The sequence below is a fragment of the Dendropsophus ebraccatus genome, chromosome 1, assembly GCF_027789765.1.
Source record: "Dendropsophus ebraccatus isolate aDenEbr1 chromosome 1, aDenEbr1.pat, whole genome shotgun sequence".
Taxonomy (NCBI): domain Eukaryota; kingdom Metazoa; phylum Chordata; class Amphibia; order Anura; family Hylidae; genus Dendropsophus; species Dendropsophus ebraccatus.
In genome coordinates this window covers 131,325,254-131,352,699 of record NC_091454.1, presented here as the reverse complement: position 1 = coordinate 131,352,699, position 27,446 = coordinate 131,325,254, and the positions used below count along the sequence as shown (strand labels likewise).

The following is a 27,446-nucleotide window of genomic DNA, read 5'->3' as shown; positions in this document are numbered from 1 at the left end:
GGTAAACAATTATTCACAGAGTAACACACATCACAAAGTTATATAACTTTGTAATGTATGTTAATGTCTGTGAATGGCCCCCTTCCCCGTGTCCCACCCCCCCCCACCCGTGTACCCGGAAGTGCGGTGCGCTATACATATCTTTCCCGTGCCGACTCGTCTCCCATCTTCAGTCAGCGATGCCATCTTCGGACGGCCGGGCCGAATTCCTCCGAGCGTCCTGAGTGCCGGCCGCCCTCTTCAGCGTCATCAGATGCTCAGCCGCGATTGGCTGAGCACAGTTATGCTCAGCCAATCGCGGCTGAGCAGCCGATGACGCGGCAGAGGGCGGCCGGCACTCAGGACGGACGGAGGGATTCGGCCGAAGACGACATCGCTGACTGAAGATCAGAGACGAGTTGGCACGTGACAGGTATGTATAGCGCACCACACTTCCGGGTACACGGGTGGGGGTGGTGAGACACGGGGAAGGGGGCCATTCACAGACATAACATACATTACAAAGTTGTATAACTTTGTAATGTGTGTTATTCTGTGAATAATTGTTTACCGCCGCACTACCCCTTTAATACAGGCTATCGCTCAGAATCTACTGCAGAAAAGTACTGTAATATATTTACAACTTTACATGCCTTTTCATAAATCCATATATAAACTACTAAATGGTGGTCAAGATTGCATTTATTCTTAAAAGAATATATTTATCTATTTACAGCCAATATAGGTTATCACGTTTTCTTCTTATCTTGCTCTTGAAAAAGTGCGAAAACTTTCTTAACTTCATCCTTTTTGGAAAGCTGTTCCGCAAATGTCCCATTGCAATCCGCTGTGTCTTTGAGCCCAGATTTCAAGAGAAAGTCAACACAGGCTGCATGCTGGCCAGAACATGCCATGTGAAGAGCTACAGGGAAAAACATGTATTTTCCTCTAAATAAATAACAAAACTAAGATTTCCTAAAATGGTATTAAATAAAAATGAGCGAACCGGGTTCAGGTTCGAGTCCATCCGAACCCGAACAATCGGCATTTGATTAGCGGTGGCTGCTGAAGTTGGATAAAGCTCTAAGGTTGTCTGGAAAACATGGATACAGCCAATGACTATATCCATGTTTTCCACATAGCCTTAGGGCTTTATCCAACTTCAGCAGCCACCGCTGCTAATCAAATGCCGAAAGTTCGGGTTCGGATGGACTCGAGCATGCTCCAGGTTCGCTTATCTCTAGTATTAAACAAATTGCTGTTGTCTCTGGAGAAGCTGTAAGTGGTTACTGTTCTCAGTTGTACGTACAACAGAAACCCAGTCAAATATAGCTTGTCAGCTCACCCATGTAGGCTGCCCCAGGCTGGACGATGATTCCCTGTGTGGAGCACGTGGTACTGAACTTAAGATGAAGTGAAGTTAACAATCCAAACTTTATTGCGGCATATAAAATCTTCAAAATGACATTAAAATCAAGCCGACACGTTTCAGGGAAACCCTCATAATCATGGCAAAGGATTGTTTTACCCCACTGGAGCTGTGGATTCCTTTCATCTATTTGTTCACAACAGAACCCCCCTCAAAAAACTGGTGTACATGGCTTGCACCACGTTTATTATAAATTTTAGACACTTTTCCACCACTCAACAAGGGGTTTTGCTTAGCAAGAAAGGAGCATGGCTTTCTTGCAAAACTGCACCAAAAGTCTGTCTTTGGCAAGTAAGCCATGTAATAGGTGGTAAAAGCTTGTTACATGCTCATTCATTAGTTGATTGCATGGTTTGTTGGGGGGGGGAGTAAGTAGCCATGTCTCTCTCCTATGCATGAGTTGGAAAGGACATAGGAATGTGGTGGGCAGGCGGGACGGTACACTGAGGGGCCAAGGAACGCCCTCAGTTTACCAAACAGAGTACATCTAGGGCAGTATATCAGGCAGAGGTCAAGTACAGACTATGCTCAGGCCATTTTCCAAAGCATATACAAGTTTTGGCTCAGATTAACAAGCACAGTTTGCAGTACTTCTCAGTCCGGGTCAAAATTTGTATAAGCGCGGAAAATAACTTTAACATAGTCACTTACTGACCACATTCAGGTCACTAAATTGACTGGGGCATGTACCGATTCATTGGCATCCGATTTTCGTACATGGGCAGCCGACTGTCAGGTATTGTCAACAGATGTGTGCCTCAGAGACATGAAACATTATTCATTAAACACATGAAACAATATTCAACAAAGTATTAGTAAATCTGCACTTAGTTGCAGTCACTCTTTTAATTATACTTAAAGGAGAAGCCAGACCAAAATCAAACCTATGCTGCAGGCAGTGGGCTGCTTCACAGGCTCTTTGACTGCCGTTGGGCTCCAGTTTCTCCTACATTCCAGTGTCCTCACAACCTGGCGGGAAGGGCCTGATCAGCCTGTCCATGACTGTAGCAATGTCCTGCCCCAGTCACTGACAGGCTGAGGGGGGCATTCCTCAGTCTGGTTGTGACAGTGCAGAAGATCAAGTTGGCAAGAGAGGGTCGGGGAGCGGTGATGCAGTGTGCGGGCATGGTAAGTATACATTATTATGTTCCCACATCATTTTCACTGGACGTCTCCTTTAAATCTAAACACTTTTAATTAACTTCATTGATTGAGCCAGTCATTAAAGGGGTTATCCAGCCAAAAACTTTTTCTTTCAATTCAACTGATATCAGAAAGATATATAGATTTGTAATTTACTTCTATTAAAAAAATCAAATCTAAAGTCTTCCCATACTTATCAGCTACTATTTGTCCTGCAGGAAATGTTGTTTTATTTTTAGTCTGACACAGTGCTCTCTGCTGACATCTCTGGTCGAGACAGGAACTGTGTCTCCGTATTGTATGAATCCCCATAGAAAACCTCTCCTGCTCTGGACAGTTCCTGTCTCGGCCAGAGATGTTATCAGAGAGTGCCATGTTAGACTGAAAATAAAACAACATTTCCTGCAGGACATACAGCAGCTGATAAGTATGGTAAGACTTGAGATTTTTTAATAGATGTAAATTACAAATCTTTATAGCTTTCTGACACCAGTTGATTTGAAAAAAAAAAAAAGATTTTCACTGGACAACCTCTTTAAGTAGGGTGGTGTCCTGTCCCAGTCACCAACTGGCAGGGAAGGCAATCGCTCAGATGGGTACGTGACTTTGCAAATGAAGAGCTGAAGGAGGCTGGCGGCTGTCAACAGGACCCAGAAGCCGCACTTTGTGGCAAGTGGATAGGTAAGTATACTTTTTTTTATTATGTCTTGCACATTAGTAAAAAGAGGGCTGCACTCATTGGTGAGTGCAGCCTTCTTTTTACTTTGGGACTGTGCACCACCTACCTAGTTCGTGTGGAACCACACCAGTGGATATTTGCAAGTACTCGCCCCCTGTGTCACATTGAGCGGTGGTTGCCGTCTATCTCTATTGCTTGGACTTTGTTTATTATGTTCCCGCACCCCCCTGTCTTTCTGCTTTTTCTTATTTCTCAGGACTTCTCCTTTAACATCTCCTATTTGATGGGCTCAACACTGGATGGGAAAAAGTCAGTGCAATCTTACCAGATCTTCCTTTTGAATCCTGGCTGTTTAGATCAGCACCAAGGGATAACAGGGTTGACAAGGAGCTGATATGTCCTTCCTGCATTAACATAAACAATACGGTGAGGCAGCCATTGATAATTCCTAACAATCCAGCCACATGATAAAATTATGTCTACCAATACTATATCAATTAGTCTATCAGTTCAGGCTATAGAAGATTGTACTATTAGTGCACATGTTCTCATTTCTAGAGATCAGTGAGATCACAGGTATAGGGTAGACCCACTCGTTTATGCAGCCACATAGGAACAAAGCTACATATGCATTCAGTGGCAAATGACCACGCGATAAATCCTTGCAAAATCGTGTGGTTTTATCGAAATGCAGCTGCCACAGAGTTTAGCTCTACCCTCAGCCACCAAAAAAGAAAATACATGTGCAGCAATGCATATGAACGATAACTAAAACATGGTATTCTGCATAGAAATGATCATAGAGTCTTAGGGCCCTATTACACGCGACGATTATCGTGTGAAAAATAGTTCGAATTTAAATGATAATCGTTCTGTGCAATTGCAGGCAACAATAAAAAAAACGTTTGTATGTCGATCATTGATTTAGATCTGAACCTAAAATTAAAGCTAATCGTTCGTTGTAATTCCACATTCGTTCGCTCAAGTTTCGCATTTGTTCACTAATCGTTCAGTGTAATTGCACATTGTTCATTATTTTCCTGGGATCAGAAGGAGTAAACGATCGTAGTAACAATCGCAATAACGATCATAGTAATGATCGTAACTAACGACCATCGTTCTGTGTAATATGGCAAACGATTTTAGGTTAACGATAAACAATCTCGTTTGCGATCGTTTAGCGTTAGTCGTTAAATATCGCTCCGTGTAATAGGACCCTTAGTGACTAACTTATTAAGGAGTACCTGTATCTTTAAAAGAGTACTCCAGCCCTTTAATTTTTTTATATATATTACTACCCTTATATAGAACATAGAAAACATGCTATTCTTACCTCACCATGCTCCCCCTGCAGTGTCTTGGGTCCCCTATTAAACACTGCCACTTATAAGCGACTGCCCAGCCAATCACTGACTGAGATGAGACAGTGCCGCAGCCTGCGATTGGCTGTGCAGGTTGTCACTGGCGAGATGAGTTTGTCTTGAAAAAGGTTATGGCAGCATTCAGCAGGGGACCAAAAGATGCTACAGGAGGATCCCAGGGCTGTATGGTGAGGTGAAAAAAAAAAAAAAAGTTTATTATTTTGTATATATGGGCAGCAATATTTAGAAAAAAAATAAAGGGTTGGAGTACCTCTTTAACGCCTAGACGACCCTGGACGTAGGGTTACGTCATGGAAGTCTGTCCCCAGACGACTCTACGTCCTGGGTGTTTCTCCCGCTATGAAGCGCGCTCCGGAGCAGAGCACGCTTCATAGGAGGTGGGGGTCAGCTGCAGTGAGCAGCCGGGACCTCACCGGTAATGACACGCTGCAGCGATCGCGCTGCCGCGTGTCATTAACCCCTTAAACGCCGTGCCCCGTCACTTACCGATCGGGGCCCCCGCAGTGTGACTGCGGGGGTCCCGATCGTTGAAACGGACCGCCGGAGGTCTCTCACCTGCCTCCGTGCGGTCCGATCGGCGATCTGCTACACTGAGCCTGCACAGGCAGGCTCAATGAGCAGATCGCCGATAGCACTGATCAATGCTATGCCTATGGCATAGCATTCATCAGTGTAGAAATCAAACTAGTGTATGTAAAAGTCCCCCAAAGGGACTTCAAATGTGTAAAAAAAAAAAAAAAAGTTCAAAAGACTATTAGACTACCCCGAAGCCCCTCCCCCAATAAAAGTTGAAATCACCCCCATTTCCTATTATATAAATAAAACATATAAAATAAATAAATAGATAAACATATAATATACCGTAGCGTGCGTAATTGTCCGATCTATTAAAATATAACAAGCGCCATTGTGATCGGTGAACGGCGTACACGAAAAGAGGGAAAAAAGTGCACGGATTACCGATTTTATGTTACATTATATATTAAAAAAAAAATCTATAAAAAGTCATCAAAACGTCCGATCTTCACAAATATGGTATTAATAAAAACTAGAGATCATGGCGGAAAAAATAACACCCCATACAGCCCCGTAGGTGAAAAAATAAAACCGTTATAAGCGTCACAATAGGCCCATTTTATTAATATTTAATTGCAAAAAAAAAGGATTTCATAAAAAAAATTCATATATAACATTAGAGAATCTGTGTAACCTGCATATGGTTGTGTTCGGACTGACCTATAGAGTAATAGTATCATGTCGCTGTTACCATATAGTGTATTACGTAGACACAGGAACCCCCCAAACGTTACCATATTGCATTCTTTTTTTCGATTTCACCTATTTATATCTTCATAAATAATATATTTGGAATTCCATCATACATGTTATGGTAAAATGAATGACGCCATTACAAAGTACAACTATTCCTCTAAAAAACAAGCACTTACATGGCTTGTAGATAGAAAACTGAGAGTGCTAGAGCTCTTAGAAAGGGGGGAGGGAAAACCGAAAACACTAAGATCAAAATTTGCGCGGTCCACTGGGTCATTTTGGGCCTGGTCCTCAAAGGGTTAAAAAAAAAAAATCTGACAGGTCATAGCAACAGAAGTTTTAATCATTGGGCTTTCTGTCAGTCTATACACCGCTCCCACCACTTACCACACAGAGCTGCACAGTCCCTATCATAAACAAAGAGGCACAGTGCTCAGCTGTTCTGATCATTGCTCTGTCAACCTACAGTATACACCGCTCTTGTCACTGGGCAGATCATAAACAAAGAGGCACAGTGCTCAGCTGCCCACTGCTGAGGAGAAGCCCCTTTATGATGTTCATATAGAAGGCAGCTGACTAGAGAGGACAGACCCTTTACATATTGCGAACTGTATGTAAGGTTGGACCTCTGACCTTGGCAGCATAGTGTAGAGGGCTCAGCTGCATAGACGTTGCTCTTTCATTCACATTGACACCAAGATGGGTCACCAGGTACTGAAGAGATTTGTCTTGTCCTGTAACCGCAGCTTGATGCAGCGCCTGGGCTCCCATTATATCCACAGCTGTATAACAGACCTAAGAGGGAAATGTAGACAGATGTAGTGCTTCCAACATGACAGTAATGTTATATTCATTACAAAAGGCAAACATGCATGTCCATTATACCATACTTGCAGAATTAGTATAGATAGCAGTTGGAGAATCTAGATCTATACCACACAGAAAACCTCTGTACCACACAGTATCCTCAGCACACCTTTTTGTTGAAGAGGACACAAAAGTTCCTGCAAAATGTAATGTGTCACTTATTATTGAAAAAGGAGTTGTAAGAAAAGACCTTTTCAATGGATACCTGCATCTGGACATAAGCAAATTTACAGTATTAATGAAGCAAAGCGCTTGGTAAGCTCTGCAGTCTGCTTATCAGCCGGCTGCCTTTGAACTCTGTGCCTCTTCACTCCAGGTGCCTGGAAAAGCTAGATCCAGTCCTGGGAAAATGGCAGAAGTAAATTTGCTCATCTCTAGTTGCAACTAAAACCAGCTTGTTCTCAGAACGTTTGAGGGCTCTTGTGGCCAGACCCCATCAGTCAGTGTTTATCACACATGCTATTGACAAGGGGAACTGCCAAATTAAAAGAAATTACTTGCTAAGGAAACTTTAATTTTTTTCTTTATTATTGGAGATAAGGCGGTCGCTGACAATTTGAACAGCTAGTTTTTTTTAGAAGGAGGCTTTCACAATCACAGTAAAGCCAGGCACAGCCTTGCCTCCAGATAGTGATCCAGCTGTATTAAGCTCTTGTGAGACCAGATCTGGAATACTGTGTCCAGTTCTGGAGACCTCACCTACAAAAAGACGGGCTACAAAAATGGTTTCTAACCTTCACCCTCAGAACAGTTTTCACTAAATCTTCACATCAATATGCAATTTAGACATATGGTGCACTGGGGAGATCCACCTTACCTCCCCACAAAAACTAATACAGCACTCTGCAAAACTAATGCAGCACTCTGCAGTGACATCACTCTGGCACTCATCACTGCAGAACACCAAATTAGTATTCATGAGAAGTGCATTGAGGGCAATAGTCCCATCCTTAGAAGCATGTAACTTGCTGATATATCCCTATAGGGCACAGGGCGCTAAGGTTTCTTATCTTTATCCCCTGCGCCGTTTTCAGGATATAAGCAGTTTATTTAATATCCTAATAAGGTGTACAGGGGACGTGGCTACCACTCTCCATGTACCGATCAGCCCCAGCCGGCCAGCCCCTCCTAACTAATATTAGCAGAGCGCCACCCCAATAGCCATTAGGAAAGACAGGCCCACCAGGGCAGATCTGTGCAGGGAGGATGGTAGCCATGTACACCCCAGTACACCATAGTGCCTTTAGGATATTAAACTGCTAGTATCTCAAATACAGTAGAGGGTGAAGGTAAGAAACTCCCCCCCCATCCTCAACATCCTGTGTGTTATAGGGACATTTCAGCGGGTTAGATGTTTCCCTTTAAATATGTTGAATGACAAAATAAGGAAGTGCTTTATAATAAAAAAACAACACAGGAACAAGGGGCACAATCTAAGGTTAGTTGGGGGAAAGATCAGAAGAACATCAGAGAAAATATTACTTTACTGAAAGAGTAGTAGATGCTTGGAACAAATTTGCAGCAGATGCGGTTGGTAAATCTACGTAACTGAATGTAAACCTGGGATAAACATATATCTATCCTAGACGGTACCAGGCTGTCTGTTACCGTCGAAAATCAGAGACAGAAGCGTTAAAGCGTACCTCATTTTTAATTACTTAAGGGGATATTCTGGAGTTTGAACAAAAAAATTGAAAGGCGGCTGCAGGGACACTACACACAATGCATCAGTATAACACTAAACATGTAGAATTACGTTTATCATATTTTTCCTTTTTATATGCCCGGTGCCCGTTCGATACAAAACGTCAGCCACTCAGTGACAGAGGCGGGATCTGAGCGGACTTGAAACGGATCCAGCCTTCTTCACTGAGTGGCTGAGCGGACCTAAGACGTCACGTCTGGGGCCCGCGTCAGACACCCGCAAGCGGCCGGGAACCAGGCACCTGAGCGCCGCGATGCGGGACCCGCCGCTGGTCCCAGCAAAAATGTATCTACTTCACCTATATTCCTATGACTGCTAAAAAAGCAGGTCTCACACTCTTGTGAACTTCATAGTCATCTAAATGAGGCACACAGAAGTCCTTGAACATGCTTAAGAGACATTGTACACAGGGTGGGTGGATGACAGCGGCCAGATGACTAGTTTTCTGCTCCACCCTTGTGACTCACTGCTGCTCTATATAGAAGAATACTAATTTTGAATCTACATAGATTATTTTGTCATACACAAACATATTATCAGAATTAAATATGTAAATGAAGAAAGACATCCTATCTTGAGTACTTATTTCTTGTTTCTAACTGTATATTTCTAACATGGGAAACTAACCATGTGCTCAGTTACATACCTTTTTCTTTTCTATAAGTAATTCAGCAATTTGGACGTGTCCATTCTGCACTGCATCCATGAAAGGAGTTACTCCACAGCTGTCCTTACAATCTGGATCATAGTTACACCTCGAAAAAAAATTATTTTATTTTATGTACAAATAAGTTCTACACTATAGGGGCGGGTTCACACTACGGAATTCTCGCGGACAATGTCCGCGTTATTCCGTCAGCTGTCCGCTGACACATCTGGGCTCCTTTCCACCGGCCCCATAGACACCATTCTATGGGCCGGCGTATTCCGCTATGCGCTGAAAGAAGTGTCATGTCATTTCTTTTAGCGGATTGCGGAATACGCCGGCCCATAGAATGGTGTCTATGGAGCCGGCGGAAAAGCGCATGCCCGTGCGGGCGGACAGCTGACGGAATTCCGCGGACATTGTCCGTGAGAATTCCGTAGTGTGAACCCGCCCTAAGGGTGGGTTCACACTGAGGAATTCTCGAGGAATTGTAGAGGAAAGTTTTCTGCTTGAAATTCCTCGCCTATTTAGCTCTGGCAGAATAGGAGCAAAATTTGAGCGGAATGTAAGCGGAATTCGAGCAGAATTTCAAGCAGAATTAAAGCCTCATTGACTCCTATAGGATTCCTCTAGCGGAATCCACCCAAAGAATTGACAAGAAATGTCAATTCTTCAGGCAGAAAGCGGATCCGCGGCGGAATTTTCAGCGCGGAAATTCTGCTGTGTGAACAAATAAGCGGAAAGCCCATTAAAGCCAATGTACATTCATAATGTTCATTCTTTACGGGCGGAATTCTGTGCGCATTTTGACGCAGAATCCGCCTGAAAATCCGCAAGAATTCCTCAGTGTGAACCCACCCTTAGGATATGTGAACACTGAGCAATTCTAGCAGAATTCCGCCCGAATTCCACCATAAAAAGCGGGCAGAATCCGCGCAGAATTCCGCCCGTGTAAATGCAACATTGCTCCTTTCCATAGAGAACAATGGGATTTCGGACTGCCCGTGCACACAGAGTAAATTTCCATCCGGAATTCTGTGCGGAATCTGCGTTTCCGCCCAAAGAATTGACATGTCAATTATTTAGGCGGATTCCGCTGGCGGAATGCCATAGAAGTCAATGGGACTTGAAATTCCGCTTGAAATCCGCTTGATTTCCGCTCAAATTCAGCTCCTATTCTTCCAGAGCAGAATAGGTGAGGAATTTCAAGCAGAAATCTTTCAGCTACAATTCCTCGAGAATTGCTCAGTGTGCACATACCCTAACTAGGGATGCACGATGCACCGAAATATCGATACTACTATCGATATTTCGGGCAAAAAAACCGTTCGATACCAGGATTTCCTGGTATCGAAACTTTAAGTTAAGCAGAGAACACGGTGGGCGGCTAGCTGAGCGCCGGCCGTGTTCTCTATGTGCCTCCCCCTGCCCCCTGCAGTCTCCTCCTCTTCTCTCCCTCCCTCCGCTCCCATTGGCGCCAATTTCAAATAGCCGGCACTTAGCTATTGCTAGTGCCGGCTATTTAAGTATATAGATGCCGCTGTCGCACTGACAGCGGCATCTGACTCCTCCTGAGCCCGCTCCATATACAGCGGGGGTCGGCTACTGTGTGTAACAGACCCCCCCGCTGCTGGTGTCTCTCTGATAACAGAGTCCGGCTCCGCCAGACTCTGTTATCAGAGAGATGATTTATGCGGAGGAGCCGGAGCTGCACGGAGAGCGGCTGGAGAGGGAGAGCGGGAGAGGAGGACGGAGGAGAAGGCTGGAGGGAGAGCGGGAGGTCCGGGAGAGAGGACGGAGGAGAGGGAGAGCGGGATGTCCGGGAGAGGAGCCGGAGCTGCACAGAAGAGAGCGGGAGGTCACGGAGAGAGGAGGACGGAGAAGGCTGGAGGTGGGGAGGATGAAGAGGGAGAGCGGGGGTCTGTGAGATCCGGGGGAAGTGCAGCACATGTGAGGATCCAGTCGGCTGGCAGGTGGGGGAGGTGGCCGGGGCTGAGAGGAGCAGATAAGATCGGCTGTAGTGTGTGGGATCCTGTGTAACCTCCTCTTCTCTTCCTCCGCAATCTTGGTAACTGGTGCAGCAGAGCTATCTTAGTGGTGGGTGGTGCAGGAGAGCTGTCTTAGTGATAGCTGATGTAGCAGAGCTGTCTTAGTGATAGCTGATGTAGCAGAGCTGTCTTAGTGATAGCTGATGTAGCAGAGCTGTCTTAGTGATATCGGATGTAGCAGAGCTGTCTTAGTGATAGCTGATGCAGCAGAGCTGTCTTAGTGATAGCTGATGCAGGAGAGCTGTCTTAGTGGTGGGTGGTGCAGCAGAGCTGTCTTAGTGGTGGGTGGTGCAGGAGAGCTGTCTTAGTGATAGCTGATGTAGCAGAGCTGTCTTAGTGATAGCTGATGTAGCAGAGCTGTCTTAGTGATAGCTGATGTAGCAGAGCTGTCTTAGTGATAGCTGATGTAGCAGAGCTGTCTTAGTGATAGCTGATGTAGCAGAGCTGTCTTAGTGATAGCTGATGTAGCAGAGCTGTCTTAGTGATAGCTGATGTAGCAGAGCTGTCTTAGTGATAGCTGATGTAGCAGAGCTGTCTTAGTGATAGCTGATGTAGCAGAGCTGTCTTAGTGATAGCTGATGTAGCAGAGCTGTCTTAGTGATAGCTGATGTAGCAGAGCTGTCTTAGTGATAGCTGATGTAGCAGAGCTGTCTTAGTGATAGCTGATGTAGCAGAGCTGTCTTAGTGATAGCTGATGTAGCAGAGCTGTCTTAGTGATAGCTGATGTAGCAGAGCTGTCTTAGTGATAGCTGATGTAGCAGAGCTGTCTTAGTGATAGCTGATGTAGCAGAGCTGTCTTAGTGATAGCTGATGTAGCAGAGCTGTCTTAGTGATAGCTGATGTAGCAGAGCTGTCTTAGTGATAGCTGATGTAGCAGAGCTGTCTTAGTGATAGCTGATGTAGCAGAGCTGTCTTAGTGATAGCTGATGTAGCAGAGCTGTCTTAGTGATAGCTGATGTAGCAGAGCTGTCTTAGTGATAGCTGATGTAGCAGAGCTGTCTTAGTGATAGCTGATGTAGCAGAGCTGTCTTAGTGATAGCTGATGTAGCAGAGCTGTCTTAGTGATAGCTGATGTAGCAGAGCTGTCTTAGTGATAGCTGATGTAGCAGAGCTGTCTTAGTGATAGCTGATGTAGCAGAGCTGTCTTAGTGATAGCTGATGTAGCAGAGCTGTCTTAGTGATAGCTGATGCAGCAGAGCTGTCTTAGTGATAGCTGATGCAGCAGAGCTGTCTTAGTGATAGCTGATGCAGCAGAGCTGTCTTAGTGATATCGGATGCAGCAGAGCTGTCTTAGTGATATCGGATGTAGCAGAGCTGTCTTAGTGATATCGGATGTAGCAGAGCTGTCTTAGTGTTATCTGATGTAGCAGAGCTGTCTTAGTGATAGCTGATGTAGCAGAGCTGTCTTAGTGATAGCTGATGTAGCAGAGCTGTCTTAGTGATAGCTGATGTAGCAGAGCTGTCTTAGTGATAGCTGATGTAGCAGAGCTGTCTTAGTGATAGCTGATGTAGCAGAGCTGTCTTAGTGATAGCGGATGTAGCAGAGCTGTCTTAGTGATAGCTGATGTAGCAGAGCTGTCTTAGTGATAGCTGATGTAGCAGAGCTGTCTTAGTGATAGCTGATGCAGCAGAGCTGTCTTAGTGATATCGGATGCAGCAGAGCTGTCTTAGTGATAGCTGATGCAGCAGAGCTGTCTTAGTGATAGCTGATGCAGCAGAGCTGTCTTAGTGATAGCTGATGCAGCAGAGCTGTCTTAGTGATAGCTGATGCAGCAGAGCTGTCTTAGTGATAGCTGATGCAGCAGAGCTGTCTTAGTGATAGCTGATGCAGCAGAGCTGTCTTAGTGATAGCTGATGCAGCAGAGCTGTCTTAGTGATAGCTGATGCAGCAGAGCTGTCTTAGTGATAGCTGATGCAGCAGAGCTGTCTTAGTGATAGCTGATGCAGCAGAGCTGTCTTAGTGATAGCTGATGCAGCAGAGCTGTCTTAGTGATAGCTGATGCAGCAGAGCTGTCTTAGTGATAGCTGATGCAGCAGAGCTGTCTTAGTGATAGCTGATGCAGCAGAGCTGTCTTAGTGATAGCTGATGCAGCAGAGCTGTCTTAGTGATAGCTGATGCAGCAGAGCTGTCTTAGTGATAGCTGATGCAGCAGAGCGGTCTTAGTGATAGCTGATGCAGCAGAGCTGTCTTAGACAGATATCACTAACTTTATTTTTAACACAATAAAATAAAAATAGGCCAAATATTGGTATCACTGTAATAGTGCAGGGGTATTATATTTCTACCATTTTTTTTTTTTTCTTTTATACTTTACTAAGTATCGAACTGGTATTGAGTATCGAAATAAAAAAGTTAGTATCGGTATCGAACTCAAAATTCTGGTATCGTGACATCACTAACCCTAACACAGATAAATGCTCCTGCTTTTTTATACAAACATTTGCTTAGAATGACTATGCTGGGCTTCCAAGAACATAGGACTCATCATAAACTAGCCCTGCTAGTTGACCCACTTAAGCAGTGCACATGTACCCCATGTGCTGCACTTAGAGGGAATTTGTCATCAGAAAATGACATTGTTTTATTAATGTCTTCGCGGTCTGCACACTCAATATGTAAATGAGAAGAGATGAGTCTGACATCCTTAGGAAATCACTGGAGCCTGTCACAAAATTTTGTTAAAAACAGCTCAGGCAAGATGCCAGCCCCCATAACAATGTATAAAGGTTAAAATAAAAAATACAGTCAGACAAAAGAAACAGATTTGAATAAAATAACCTTTTTGTATCTGACAATAATTAGCAAAAGAAAATTTAGGAGACACTAGCCGTTTAAAGGGAAACTAATAGCAGGTTAGAAGAATGTCAACTACTTTTAAGTTCCAATAAGGCCCCGTTCCCACTGAGCAAAGGTAGCGGAATTCCGCGACGGAATTGTCCGCAGCAGAATGCCATTAGACTTCCATTATGAGCGGGAGGCTATGGGAGGCGCGCACTCCTGCTCTGTACGCGCTAAAGAATGAACATGTTCATTCTTCAGCGCGTACAGAGCAGGAGCGCGCGCCTCCCATAGACTCCCATTATGAGCGGGAGGCTAACGGCATTCCGCGGCGGACAATTCCGTCGCGGATTTTCGCTACCTGTGCTCAGTGGGAACGGGGCCTAAGGCAGACAATGCTTAAATAGGTTGTCCAGGCTTTTTCAATAAACTATCATAGGACTGACCGCTGTGGGTGTTGTATATTCTACATACACTTCTATTTTTTTAATTTTGAGCGTGTGTTTTCTTTACTTCCTGTGATATCACGTTCCCTTTCTATTTCCTGTTCCTGACAGTGAGGGAACAGTGAGTCATCAGGTGGGCGGGGTTATACATCCACATTTCTTTAGCCACACCCCTAACATTTACCCAAAAGAAACTGCAGCAGTAAGAGCAGCATGACTTTATTGTGGGGGACACAAAAGTTAGCCATGTTGGGGGGGGCACAGAAGTTAGCAAGTTGCTTTGTAGAGTTGGGGTCCTGGGATAACAGCTGCATGTAAGTCCCCCAACATTTGCAGGGATTTTATCACACTCTTCAGAACATTGTGAGCCCTAATGGGGACAGTGACCAGTATGAGTGACTACAATCTCTGTACAGCACTACAGAATAGGTTGGAGATATATAAATAAAGGAACTATGGGGGTGATTTATCAAAACTGATGAAGAGGAACAGGGAAGCAGTTGCCCATAGGAGCCAGTCAGATTCTAGGTTTCATTTTGAAGGCCTCTTGAAAAAAAGCAATCTGATTGGTTGCTATGGGCAACTGTTTCCCTGCTCCTCTGCGCAGGCTTTGATAAATCTTTCCCTATATTGTTACTATTGTACAGTGTTAGAGCAGAGCTGCTGCTGTGTGTGATATGGAGAGGAGAGAGGCTGCTGCTGTGTGTAATATGGAGAGGAGAGAGGCTGCTGCTGTGTGTAATATGGAGAGGAGAGAGCCTGCTGCTATGTGTAATATGGAGAGGAGAGAGGCTGCTGCTGTGTGTAATATGGAGAGGAGAGAGGCTGCTGCTGTGTGTGATATGGAGAGGAGAGAGGCTGCTGCTGTGTGTAATATGGAGAGGAGAGAGGCTGCTGCTGTGTGTAATATGGAGAGGAGAGAGGCTGCTGCTGTGTGTAATATGGAGAGGAGAGAGGCTGCTGATGTGTGTAATATGGAGAGGAGAGAGGCTGCTGATGTGTGTAATATGGAGAGGAGAGAGGCTGCTGCTGTGTGTAATATGGAGAGGAGAGAGGCTGCTGCTGTGTGTAATATGGAGAGGAGAGAGGCTGCTGCTGTGTGTAATATGGAGAGAGAGGCTGCTGCTGTGTGTAATATGGAGAGGAGAGAGGCTGCTGCTGTGTGTAATATGGATAGGAGAGAGGCTGCTGATGTGTGTAATATGGAGAGGAGAGAGGCTGCTGCTGTGTGATATGGAGAGGAGAGAGGCTGCTGCTGTGTGTAATATGGAGAGGAGAGAGGCTGCTGTGTGATATGGAGAGGCTGCTGCTGTGTGTAATATGGAGAGGAGAGGCTGCTGCTGTGTGTAATATGGAGAGGAGAGAGGCTGCTGTGTGATATGGAGAGGCTGCTGCTGTGTGTAATATGGAGAGGAGAGGCTGCTGCTGTGTGTAAAATGGAGAGGAGAGAGGCTGCTGCTGTATGTAATATGGAGAGGAGAGAGGCTGCTGCTGTGTGTAATATGGAGAGGAGAGAGGCTGCTGTGTGTAATATGGAGAGGAGAGAGGCTGCTGCTGTGTGTAATATGGAGAGAGAGGCTGCTGCTGTGTGTAATAGGGAGAGGAGAGAGGCTGCTGCTGTGTGTAATAGGGAGAGGAGAGAGGCTGCTGTGTGTAATATGGAGAGGAAAGAGGCTGCTGCTGTGTGTAATATGGAGAGGAGAGAGGCTGCTGTGTGTAATATGGAGAGGAGAGAGGCTGCTGCTGTGTGTAATATGAAGAGGAGAGAGGCTGCTGCTGTGTGTAATATGAAGAGGAGAGAGGCTGCTGTGTGTAATATGGAGAGGAAAGAGGCTGCTGCTGTGTGTAATATGGAGAGGAGAGAGGCTGCTGCTGTGTGTAATATGGATAGGAGAGAGGCTGCTGATGTGTGTAATATGGAGAGGAGAGAGGCTGCTGCTGTGTCATATGGAGAGGAGAGAGGCTGCTGCTGTGTGTAATATGGAGAGGAGAGAGGCTGCTGCTGTGTGTAAAATGGGGGTAGAGAGGCTGCTGCTGTGTGTAATATGGAGAGGAGAGAGGCTGCTGTGTGATATGGAGAGGAGAGAGGCTGCTGCTGTGTGTAATATGGAGAGGAGAGGCTGCTGCTGTGTGTAATATGGAGAGGAGAGAGGCTGCTGCTGTATGTAATATGGAGAGGAGAGAGGCTGCTGCTGTGTGTAATATGGAGAGGAGAGAGGCTGCTGTGTGTAATATGGAGAGGAGAGAGGCTGCTGCTGCTGTGTGTAATATGGAGAGAGAGGCTGCTGCTGTGTGTAATAGGGAGAGGAGAGAGGCTGCTGCTGTGTGTAATATGGAGAGGAGAGAGGCTGCTGCTGTGTGTAATAGGGAGAGGAGAGAGGCTGCTGTGTGTAATATGGAGAGGAAAGAGGCTGCTGCTGTGTGTAATATGGAGAGGAGAGAGGCTGCTGTGTGTAATATGGAGAGGAGAGAGGCTGCTGCTGTGTGTAATATGAAGAGGAGAGAGGCTGCTGCTGTGTGTAATATGAAGAGGAGAGAGGCTGCTGTGTGTAATATGGAGAGGAAAGAGGCTGCTGCTGTGTGTAATATGGAGAGGAGAGAGGCTGCTGCTGTGTGTAATATAGAGAGGAGAGAGGCTGCTGCTGTGTGTAATATGGAGAGGAGAGAGGCTGCTGTGTGTAATATGGAGAGGAGAGAGGCTGCTGCTGTGTGTAATATGGAGAGGAGAGAGGCTGCTGCTCTGTGTGTAATATGGAGAGGAGAGAGGCTGCTGTGTGTAATATGGAGAGGAGAGAGGCTGCTGTGTGTAATATGGAGAGGAGAGAGGCTGCTGCTGCTGTGTGTAATATGGAGAGGAGAGAGGCTGCTGTGTGTAATATGGAGAGGTGAGAGGCTGCTGCTGTGTGTAATATGGAGAGGAGAGAGGCTGCTGCTGTGTGTAATATGGAGAGGAGAGAGGCTGCTGCTCTGTGTGTAATATGGAGAGGAGAGAGGCTACTGCTGTGTGTAATATGGAGAGAAGAGAGGCTGCTGCTGCTGTGTGTAATATGGAGAGGAGAGAGGCTGCTGCTGTGTGTAATATGGAGAGGAGAGAGGCTGCTGCAGTGTGTAATATGGAGAGGAGAGAGGCTGCTGCTGTGTGTAATATGGATAGGAGAGAGGCTGCTGCTGTGTGTAATATGGATAGGAGAGAGGCTGCTGCTGTGTGTAATATGGAGACGAGAGAGGCTGCTGCTGTGTGTAATATGGAGAGGAGAGAGGCTGCTGATGTGTGTAATATGGAGAGGAGAGAGGCTGCTGCTGTGTGTAATATGGAGAGGAGAGAGGCTGCTGCTGTGTGTAATATGGGGGTAGAGAGGCTGCTGCTGTGTGTAATATGGAGAGGAGAGAGGCTGCTGCTCTGTGTGTAATATGGAGAGGAGAGAGGCTACTGCTGTGTGTAATTATGGAGAGAGGAGAGGCTGCTGCTGTGTGTAATATGGAGAGGAGAGAGGCTGCTGATGTGTGTAATATGGAGAGGAGAGAGGCTGCTGCTGTGTGTAATATGGAGAGGAGAGAGGCTGCTGCTGTGTGTAATATGGAGAGGAGAGAGGCTGCTGCTGTGTGTAATATGGAGAGGAGAGAGGCTGCTGCTGTGTGTAATATGGAGAGGAAAGAGGCTGCTGCTGTGTGTAATATGGAGAGGAGAGAGGCTGCTGCTGTGTGTAATATGGAGAGGAGAGAGGCTGCTGCTGTGTGTAATAGGGAGAGGAGAGAGGCTGCTGCTGTGTGTAATAGGGAGAGGAGAGAGGCTGCTGCTGTGTGTAATATGGAGAGGAGAGAGGCTGCTGCTGTGTGTAATATGGAGAGGAGAGAGGCTGCTGCTGTGTGTAATATGGATAGGAGAGAGGCTGCTGATGTGTGTAATATGGAGAGGAGAGAGGCTGCTGCTGTGTCATATGGAGAGGAGAGAGGCTGCTGCTGTGTGTAATATGGAGAGGAGAGAGGCTGCTGCTGTGTGTAAAATGGGGGTAGAGAGGCTGCTGCTGTGTGTAATATGGAGAGGAGAGAGGCTGCTGTGTGATATGGAGAGGAGAGAGGCTGCTGCTGTGTGTAATATGGAGAGGAGAGGCTGCTGCTGTGTGTAATATGGAGAGGAGAGAGGCTGCTGCTGTATGTAATATGGAGAGGAGAGAGGCTGCTGCTGTGTGTAATATGGAGAGGAGAGAGGCTGCTGTGTGTAATATGGAGAGGAGAGAGGCTGCTGCTGCTGTGTGTAATATGGAGAGAGAGGCTGCTGCTGTGTGTAATAGGGAGAGGAGAGAGGCTGCTGCTGTGTGTAATATGGAGAGGAGAGAGGCTGCTGCTGTGTGTAATAGGGAGAGGAGAGAGGCTGCTGTGTGTAATATGGAGAGGAAAGAGGCTGCTGCTGTGTGTAATATGGAGAGGAGAGAGGCTGCTGTGTGTAATATGGAGAGGAGAGAGGCTGCTGCTGTGTGTAATATGAAGAGGAGAGAGGCTGCTGCTGTGTGTAATATGAAGAGGAGAGAGGCTGCTGTGTGTAATATGGAGAGGAAAGAGGCTGCTGCTGTGTGTAATATGGAGAGGAGAGAGGCTGCTGCTGTGTGTAATATAGAGAGGAGAGAGGCTGCTGCTGTGTGTAATATGGAGAGGAGAGAGGCTGCTGTGTGTAATATGGAGAGGAGAGAGGCTGCTGCTGTGTGTAATATGGAGAGGAGAGAGGCTGCTGCTCTGTGTGTAATATGGAGAGGAGAGAGGCTGCTGTGTGTAATATGGAGAGGAGAGAGGCTGCTGTGTGTAATATGGAGAGGAGAGAGGCTGCTGCTGCTGTGTGTAATATGGAGAGGAGAGAGGCTGCTGTGTGTAATATGGAGAGGTGAGAGGCTGCTGCTGTGTGTAATATGGAGAGGAGAGAGGCTGCTGCTGTGTGTAATATGGAGAGGAGAGAGGCTGCTGCTCTGTGTGTAATATGGAGAGGAGAGAGGCTACTGCTGTGTGTAATATGGAGAGAAGAGAGGCTGCTGCTGCTGTGTGTAATATGGAGAGGAGAGAGGCTGCTGCTGTGTGTAATATGGAGAGGAGAGAGGCTGCTGCTGTGTGTAATATGGAGAGGAGAGAGGCTGCTGCTGTGTGTAATATGGATAGGAGAGAGGCTGCTGCTGTGTGTAATATGGATAGGAGAGAGGCTGCTGCTGTGTGTAATATGGAGACGAGAGAGGCTGCTGCTGTGTGTAATATGGAGAGGAGAGAGGCTGCTGATGTGTGTAATATGGAGAGGAGAGAGGCTGCTGCTGTGTGTAATATGGAGAGGAGAGAGGCTGCTGCTGTGTGTAATATGGGGGTAGAGAGGCTGCTGCTGTGTGTAATATGGAGAGGAGAGAGGCTGCTGCTCTGTGTGTAATATGGAGAGGAGAGAGGCTACTGCTGTGTGTAATTATGGAGAGAGGAGAGGCTGCTGCTGTGTGTAATATGGAGAGGAGAGAGGCTGCTGATGTGTGTAATATGGAGAGGAGAGAGGCTGCTGCTGTGTGTAATATGGAGAGGAGAGAGGCTGCTGCTGTGTGTAATATGGAGAGGAGAGAGGCTGCTGCTGTGTGTAATATGGAGAGGAGAGAGGCTGCTGCTGTGTGTAATATGGAGAGGAAAGAGGCTGCTGCTGTGTGTAATATGGAGAGGAGAGAGGCTGCTGCTGTGTGTAATATGGAGAGGAGAGAGGCTGCTGCTGTGTGTAATAGGGAGAGGAGAGAGGCTGCTGCTGTGTGTAATAGGGAGAGGAGAGAGGCTGCTGCTGTGTGTAATATGGAGAGGAGAGAGGCTGCTGCTGTGTGTAATATGGAGAGGAGAGAGGCTGCTGCTGTGTGTAATTATGGAGAGAAGAGAGGCTGCTGCTGTGTGTAATATGGAGAGGAGAGAGGCTGCTGCTGTGTGTAATATGGAGAGGAGAGAGGCTGCTGCTGTGTGTAATAGGGAGAGGAGAGAGGCTGCTGCTGTGTGTAATATGGAGAGGAGAGAGGCTGCTGCTGTGTGTAATATGGAGAGGAGAGAGGCTGCTGCTGTGTGTAATTATGGAGAGAAGAGAGGCTGCTGCTGTGTGTAATATGGAGAGGAGAGAGGCTGCTGCTGTGTGTAATATGGAGAGGAGAGAGGCTGCTGCTGTGTGTAATATGGAGAGGAGAGAGGCTGCTGCTGTGTGTAATAGGGAGAGGAGAGAGGCTGCTGCTGTGTGTAATATAGAGAGGAGAGAGGCTGCTGCTGTGTGTAATATAGAGGAGAGAGGCTGCTGCTGTGTGTAATATGGAGAGGAGAGAGGCTGCTGCTGTGTGTAATATAGAGAGGAGAGAGGCTGCTGCTGTGTGTAATATGGAGAGGAGAGAGGCTGCTGCTGTGTGTAATATGGAGAGGAGAGAGGCTGCTGCTGTGTGTAATATGGATAGGAGAGAGGCTGCTGCTGTGTGTAATATAGAGGAGAGAGGCTACTGCTGTGTGTAATATGGAGAGGAGAGAGGCTGCTGCTGTGTGTAATATAGAGAGGAGAGAGGCTGCTGCTGTGTGTAATATGGAGAGGAGAGAGGCTGCTGCTGTGTGTAATATGGAGAGGAGAGAGGCTGCTGCTGTGTGTAATATAGAGGAGAGAGGCTGCTGCTGTGTGTAATATGGAGAGGAGAGAGGCTGCTGCTGTGTGTAATATAGAGGAGAGAGGCTGCTGCTGTGTGTAATATGGAGAGGAGAGAGGCTGCTGCTGTGTGTAATATGGAGAGGAGAGAGGCTGCTGCTGTGTGTAATATGGAGAGGAGAGAGGCTGCTGCTGTGTGTAATATAGAGGAGAGAGGCTGCTGCTCTGTGTAATATGGAGAGGAGAGAGGCTGCTGCTCTGTGTGTAATATGGAGAGGAGAGAGGCTACTGCTGTGTGTAATATGGAGAGGAGAGAGGCTGCTGCTGTGTGTAATATGGAGAGGAGAGAGGCTGCTGCTGTGTGTAATATGGAGAGGAGAGAGGCTGCTGCTGTGTGTAATATAGAGGAGAGAGGCTGCTGCTCTGTGTAATATGGAGAGGAGAGAGGCTGCTGCTATGTTTAATATGGAGAGGAGAGAGGCTACTGCTGTGTGTAATATGGAGAGGAGAGAGGCTGCTGCTGTGTGTAATATAGAGGAGAGGTGCTGTTTTACCTCATGTCAGTCACCATTCTATCTATTTCTTGCTGAAGTAAACTTGTAATAGAATCCTGCCTCATTGAGACCCCACCAACCTGTAGGATGGCTAGTGTAGTGTAGATGTAATCCAGGATTACAACTCCTAACATGTACATGTGTGTTTGGGGTTTGTAGTCCTACAGATAAAAACTAGTTGATTTGATAATATAAATAATTGGGAGACACATGCTGCTCAAAAGACACTTGTAGTAAGACAGACATTTCCTGCCTATGGGTAGAGTAGGAGAAGCTATATTCAGAGAGGAGGGGGTGGAGCTATATTCAGAGAGGAGGGGTGGAGCTATTGGTTTGCAGAGCTGTGATGTAACCGCTGACCCCTGTGACCTGGAAGTTCTTTATTTAAACAAAAAAAAAAACCACAAATCTAAAAAGCAGAAACAGAGGAGGATTGGTGGTAAGTGTCTAACCAGAGGGGTCATCCACTGATCATCAGAATTGATCCTTTTCCTTGGGATGGGTCATGCATGCTCAAGCTCCATTCTAATGACTAAGGGACTAATAAAGACATCTGTGTATGGAAAAAACTGTGGAGAGGAATAAAAAATAAAAAAAGTACTGTTCTGTGTCCCATTCATTCGCACAGTGGGGATACCCAGAGGTCAGACCTCACTGATCATAAAGTGATGCCAAAGAACTCTACATTTATGATAAAGCAGCTTAATCATAGAATATTACAGTGAACACATCCACCTAGCCTGTTAAATATCATTCTATAATTCTAGAGAATTAGATATGTTTTGGCTTAATAATCCAACATATAACTAGAAACGTTACCTTTCTAGAAGAATCTGTACTACGTCAAAACATCCATTCATTGCTGAAAAAAGAACAAGAGTTAAAAGCTATACATTTTATTGTAGTGTGTAATAAACTAACTTTCCCATTTAACTAATGGTTAAATGGGGTTGGCCACTTTATAGTAAAATGGTTCAGTATACAGTATTAGTAACTGTACGCATTATACTTACTGACGGCAGCTCCCTGTGTACCTCATAGAGCTAATATCAGACTCCCCTCCTCAAGGCTGGGCTGCCCTGCTCTGTGGTAATTCAATCCTTAAGATGGCCGAAATGGAGGAGCATGTGACCATGCCCCGCCCCACTAAGCTTGTATATTCGTATGGAGGACACTGAAGGTGGGACTTGGTCACATGCTCCTTCATGTCTGCCATCTTATTGACAGAATCACCACAAAGTAGGACAGCACAGCCTGGAGGAGGGGCATGTGATATTAGCTCTATGAGGTACACAGGGAGCTGCTGTCAGTATATACAGTGAGTACACTTACTAATACTGTACACTGAGCAATTTTACTATAAAGTGGCCAATCCCTTTAAGTAAACCCATGGGCACAAGTTGAAAAATCAGCTTTTCGGAGGCCAGTTCCTGGACAGTGTTACAAATATGATTTCTCTGACATACTGCAGCACTTTAGAATGACTTATACACCACTGTAATGAGGAAGCCTGTCAGGGTTGGTGGCACTACCTGCTGTGTGCAGAGGTGTCCTCTTTATCTTGCTTTCAGTATTCCAGATGTCAGGGAAGGTATCCAGCAGATAGGTGATGACAGTAGGGTCACCTTCTCTAGATGCAATATGAAAACTGTTCCAGCCATCCTTGTTTTTCAACTTGGGGTCGGCCTTGTGCTCAATGAGATCTTTGATGACATCTATGTTTTTTCTTGTGCAAGCCATCATTAGGGGAGTCCTAAAAAAACAGATGTTACATGAATAGAGACGACTGACCAGTGGAAAAAAAAAACAAGGATAACCCTTCCCTGCAGAAGACAAGGTAAGCTCAGCGCTGCACCACTCAATAATCCACTCTAAGTTATCGACTATGTCCTCAGCATTATTATTTCCCAACACCCCTCTATATTGATGTGAAGTGACAGCGTGACCGAGAACAGTTATTCTAAAAAGGGACACGCAAATAGCCAAATCTGCCCTAATAAGATATCAGCTAATAAAGATCTGATACTGCTCTCAGCCTGTGTCTAAAGCTAGGGATTATTTGCCTGCTCCCAAAGTCTATGGTGGTAGGATCCAAAGAGCAATAATGGCCCATTTAGTACATTTCTTACAGCATATCTGTCAGAATTTTAAACTTTTGCCATGTCACATAACTGTCACCGTTGAGACCCCACCGATCAGTGAGGACCAGCACGCTGCACTTCCCCACTGTCAATCACCTCCGTCCAGGCAGCTCCAAAGACTTATAATGGAGAGGCCTAGGGGAAATATCGCCATGAGCTAGGGGAGTGAAAGGCACTTGGATCATTCTCCTGATCAGTGGGGGTCTCAGAAGTAAAACCTCCACCAATCAAAACACATGACATGTCAGTGTGATGCAAACTGCCATTATACGATCCAGATGGTGGGCTCCATAGACTTTAGACCCCTTCAGAGGTGCACAAATAACATTGGAAGTTACTTGTCTCTGTACATGTTGGCAGCTGACTAGCTCAGCATGAATGTAATTACTAAAGCTCATGTTCACTATTATGACATATACCTACTATGGATATGGGTAATGCTGTATATATTTCTCATTGCCAGTGTCGCTGTGAAGGATAGCAGAGCTGTGTAGCTGTCTCCATGTCTATAGGCTGGTTCCTGTACACGGCACACATCCAAAAGAGGAGACCCTGCTCTTCTATGACTTCTATTCATATACCATAGGAGGCGGAATCTTGGAGGACATTACGGAGCACTACTGAGCAGTCTAAGCTGTGAATCAAGCCCTGGGTGAGTTCCGTGAATCAAGTAGTCTATCTAACTGTCTCTCCAGCTACTCGCATTCCTCTCTCCATAGATTTGTATGGGCAGCATGTAACCTGATCTCCTAAATACGACAAAGTAGACCTAATCTGCCTTTCAGACTAATTGATGACTTAGGTGTAGGGGTATGCCTAGCCACGGCACTGGTTTACCATCCTGAAGTTTTGATTTTCTGACTAGTCCATCTGAATGGTGAGTGAGGGAGTCAGATGGTGAGTTGCCAGCAGCTGGGCCTTACCAGTCGGCCTTCTTCAGGCAGTCTACCTCCGCACCCTTACTTAGTAAGTAGAGCAGGCAGTCTCGGTGGGACATGGAGGCCGCTTCATGGAGAGGTCTCTTGTAATCATTATTCCGGACCGCCACATCCATCCCGACCACCTCCACCAGGTAGGAGAGGACAGGAAGGTGGCCATGGCGGGCAGCATAGTGCAAGACAGTGTCCCCAGACCTGCCAAAGTGTTTCCTCCTGAGATCAGCCAGCAGCCTGCTGTCCCTCTGAAGCTCCTCCTGGAGGAGATGGATTTTACCTTCCTGTATCAGTTTCTGAATCCGTCTCTCCTGCTCTTCGCAGGGCATAGTGAGTTAGACACTGGTGCAATGGCAGGCCTTATAAAGAAGGATGTGGAGCCATGAGAAAACGCAGGATCCCACCACCACTCGTGTGAACGACACTTCTTACCGCAACCCCTAGCGCACTGCCAAGGGTTGCCCCAGGTAAGTACCAGACAGATCTGTCTGAGCCCACAGTCTCCCCCGGGCAGGTCAGCCCTATTCTGCAGCCTGATACAGTAACAACAACAGATGCCCGGACACCAACCGCGCCACTATGGCTGAGCTACAGGAAAAGCCTACCCCCGGGTTACATTATGTTTGGCTCGGTGGGCTCCTGTAAGGAGGCGTGGCTGTGAGCCTTGTCCAATCAGCTGTTGGCTCTGCCCGTCCATGGCTGATACTGAGCGTGGTTGTCTTCCTGCTTCCTGTACTTAGCGCTACTTTCGTTTACACAATCTAAGGGGGAAGGTGGTCAGGACTAGAAAGCTTTGAACTAATGGAGATCTACAGCCGGCGCCTAGTGGGCTGAGAGACCGGGCGCGGAGGGGACGCAGTAACGCAAGTGTGGCTCCTGCTCCGAACCGTGCGCATGGATTGTTCCCATAAGTAACAGTACGTGCTCTGGCTTCTAATCCGTCACGTGGTATATCCCGGCCATTGGGATTGGCTGCTGAGGGATAACTTGTGTGACTTGTATGTTGTAGCTATCCAGCAGCAGAGTAGGGGCTCTCCCATTATGTGTGATGGCTCAGGTGCTGTCAGTGTCAGATCACCAGAGAGGGGCGCCTCCAAGTGGAATCCACACTGACAAGCGTGTATGGCTTCAAAAACATAAGTGTTCATTGTAATACAAGAAACATAAGTGTGCGGGATGTGTTTTGGGTGTTATCCCTTCTCCAGGTCCAGAGGCAGCCGGAAAGGGTAGAACCTAAAAGCGTTATCTGTTCTTTTATTTTATTGTAATAAACACTCAGGGGGAGATTTATCAAAGAGTGTAAAATTTAGACTGGTGCAAACTGCCCACAACAACCAATCACAGCTCCTCTTTCCTTTCAGCACTGCCTAAAGCTGAGCTGTGATTGGTTGCTGTGGGCAGTTTGCACCAGTCTAAATTTTACACCCTTTGATAAATCTCCCCCTTAGGTTTTTGAAGCAATTCGCTTTTGTCAATGATGATCAGAGTTTTCCTCTGCACTCCTAGCCACTGTTGTGATGGGCCCCAATCCTTTAGGAACACCCCAGCCGGCAGAACCCCCCCCCCCCCCGTCATTGTACCCCCTCTGTGGGGTGATGGCCAAGAGGCTACTAGGTGGGAGTCCTACCTTCTTGATTAGAATTGATTTTTACCTCTATGGTACCACTGGAGGGCCTGTCTTGAATTTTTAAAGTGACCCTGTGCCCACAATCTGCCCCCCCCCCCCCCCCCCCAAACCGCTTGTACCTTTCAATAGCTGCTTTTGCTCCAGGATCTAATATTATATAATATTATTTGCACACCCAGAAACAGTAATCTTGCTTGTTTCTTATTTCATACTTTATTCCAATATGTATACACACAAGTTGGCTCCGTGACTGAACACATGCATTTTTATATCACAATTCATCCATAGAACATATACCATAACGGACGTTTCGGTCTCATATGACCTTTTTCAACTGGTATACTTAGGGTGGTGGTGGAAATGGAAAAAATGCCATGTGTCTAGATGTAACCAGCACGGCCGGAGCTTTGCTCCAAGATCTGTCCTGGGGTCCGTTCGGCAGGTGATGCAGTTATTGTCCTAAAAAACAACTTTTAAACTTGCAGCCCCGTGCCAAACGGCCTTGACCTAGAGTGTCTGTGCATTAGGCTGGCACAACCTCTCTTTCCCTCCTCCCCACCCTCCTCATCATTAGGAATGCTCCAGGCAGGTATTCTCCTAGTCATCAGCTGTGTAAGCACGGCTGGACCGTTAAGACACCTGTGCAATGTTCACTGCAGAGGAATAGGAAAAATCCTGCCAGTGGCATTCCTAATGATGAGGAGGGACGGAGGGGTGGTGCAAAGTTATGGCACAGATACTCTAGGCCACGGACGTTGGGCAAGGGGCTGCAAGTTTAAAAGTTGTTCTTTAGGACAATAACCGCATCACCTGCCGAATGGACCCCAGGACACATATTGGAGTAAAAGCAGCTATCCAAAGGTACAGGTGGTTTGGGGAGGACAGATTTTGGGTACAGAGTCACTTTAAGTTGCTTTCCTCATTCCTTGTTTTATAAGGATATGGCCACCAACTCCAAAGTGGAACTCCACTGCATTTCGGCAACATGAGACCCTTTGCTAATGATTTTCTACCTCACACTGCAGATATATAACAAAAAATAACACCTTTATGTCCCCAGCGTTGCCGATTTAAGGCCCCCTTATGCCATGTTTTTGTCAGTCCAGCAGTGTCATGCTTTTTATTTTTTATTTGCTCTATAAAGTAGACTGATACTATGTGGTGCCTCCAGGGCAGTCCACTCTTCTATACTCTGAATAGATTT

General features: G+C 46.3%; 2 protein-coding genes across 5 annotated transcripts in view; one reads left to right on the top strand and one right to left on the bottom strand.

Annotated features, from left to right (window-relative positions):
* Positions 1-663: 663 nt before the first annotated feature.
* ANKRD16 (ankyrin repeat domain 16) lies at positions 664-25,327 on the bottom strand. 4 transcript variants are annotated; one of them, XM_069978922.1, is made up of 7 exons: positions 25,221-25,327; positions 23,075-23,295; positions 22,362-22,404; positions 9,103-9,211; positions 6,518-6,679; positions 3,556-3,634; positions 664-901 (listed from the first exon to the last, which is right to left on the bottom strand). In XM_069978922.1, exons 1-7 carry the CDS (start codon positions 25,310-25,312, stop codon positions 729-731), a joined length of 879 nt encoding a protein of 292 aa, XP_069835023.1. In that variant the 5' UTR covers positions 25,313-25,327; the 3' UTR covers positions 664-728. The 4 variants fall into 4 exon arrangements, with proteins under 4 accessions (XP_069835023.1, XP_069835005.1, XP_069835031.1 ...); XM_069978904.1 differs by lacking the exon at positions 25,221-25,327 and adding an exon at positions 24,607-25,212; XM_069978930.1 differs by lacking the exon at positions 25,221-25,327 and adding an exon at positions 25,186-25,204.
* The window catches only part of FBH1 (F-box DNA helicase 1), a 57,988-nt gene continuing 55,849 nt past the window's right edge, over positions 25,308-27,446 (top strand). Inside the window, exon 1 of the mRNA XM_069978892.1 lies at positions 25,308-25,532. Coding sequence (XP_069834993.1) covers position 25,532 — 1 coding nt within the window. The 5' untranslated portion in view covers positions 25,308-25,531. The remainder of the gene's footprint in view (positions 25,533-27,446) is intronic.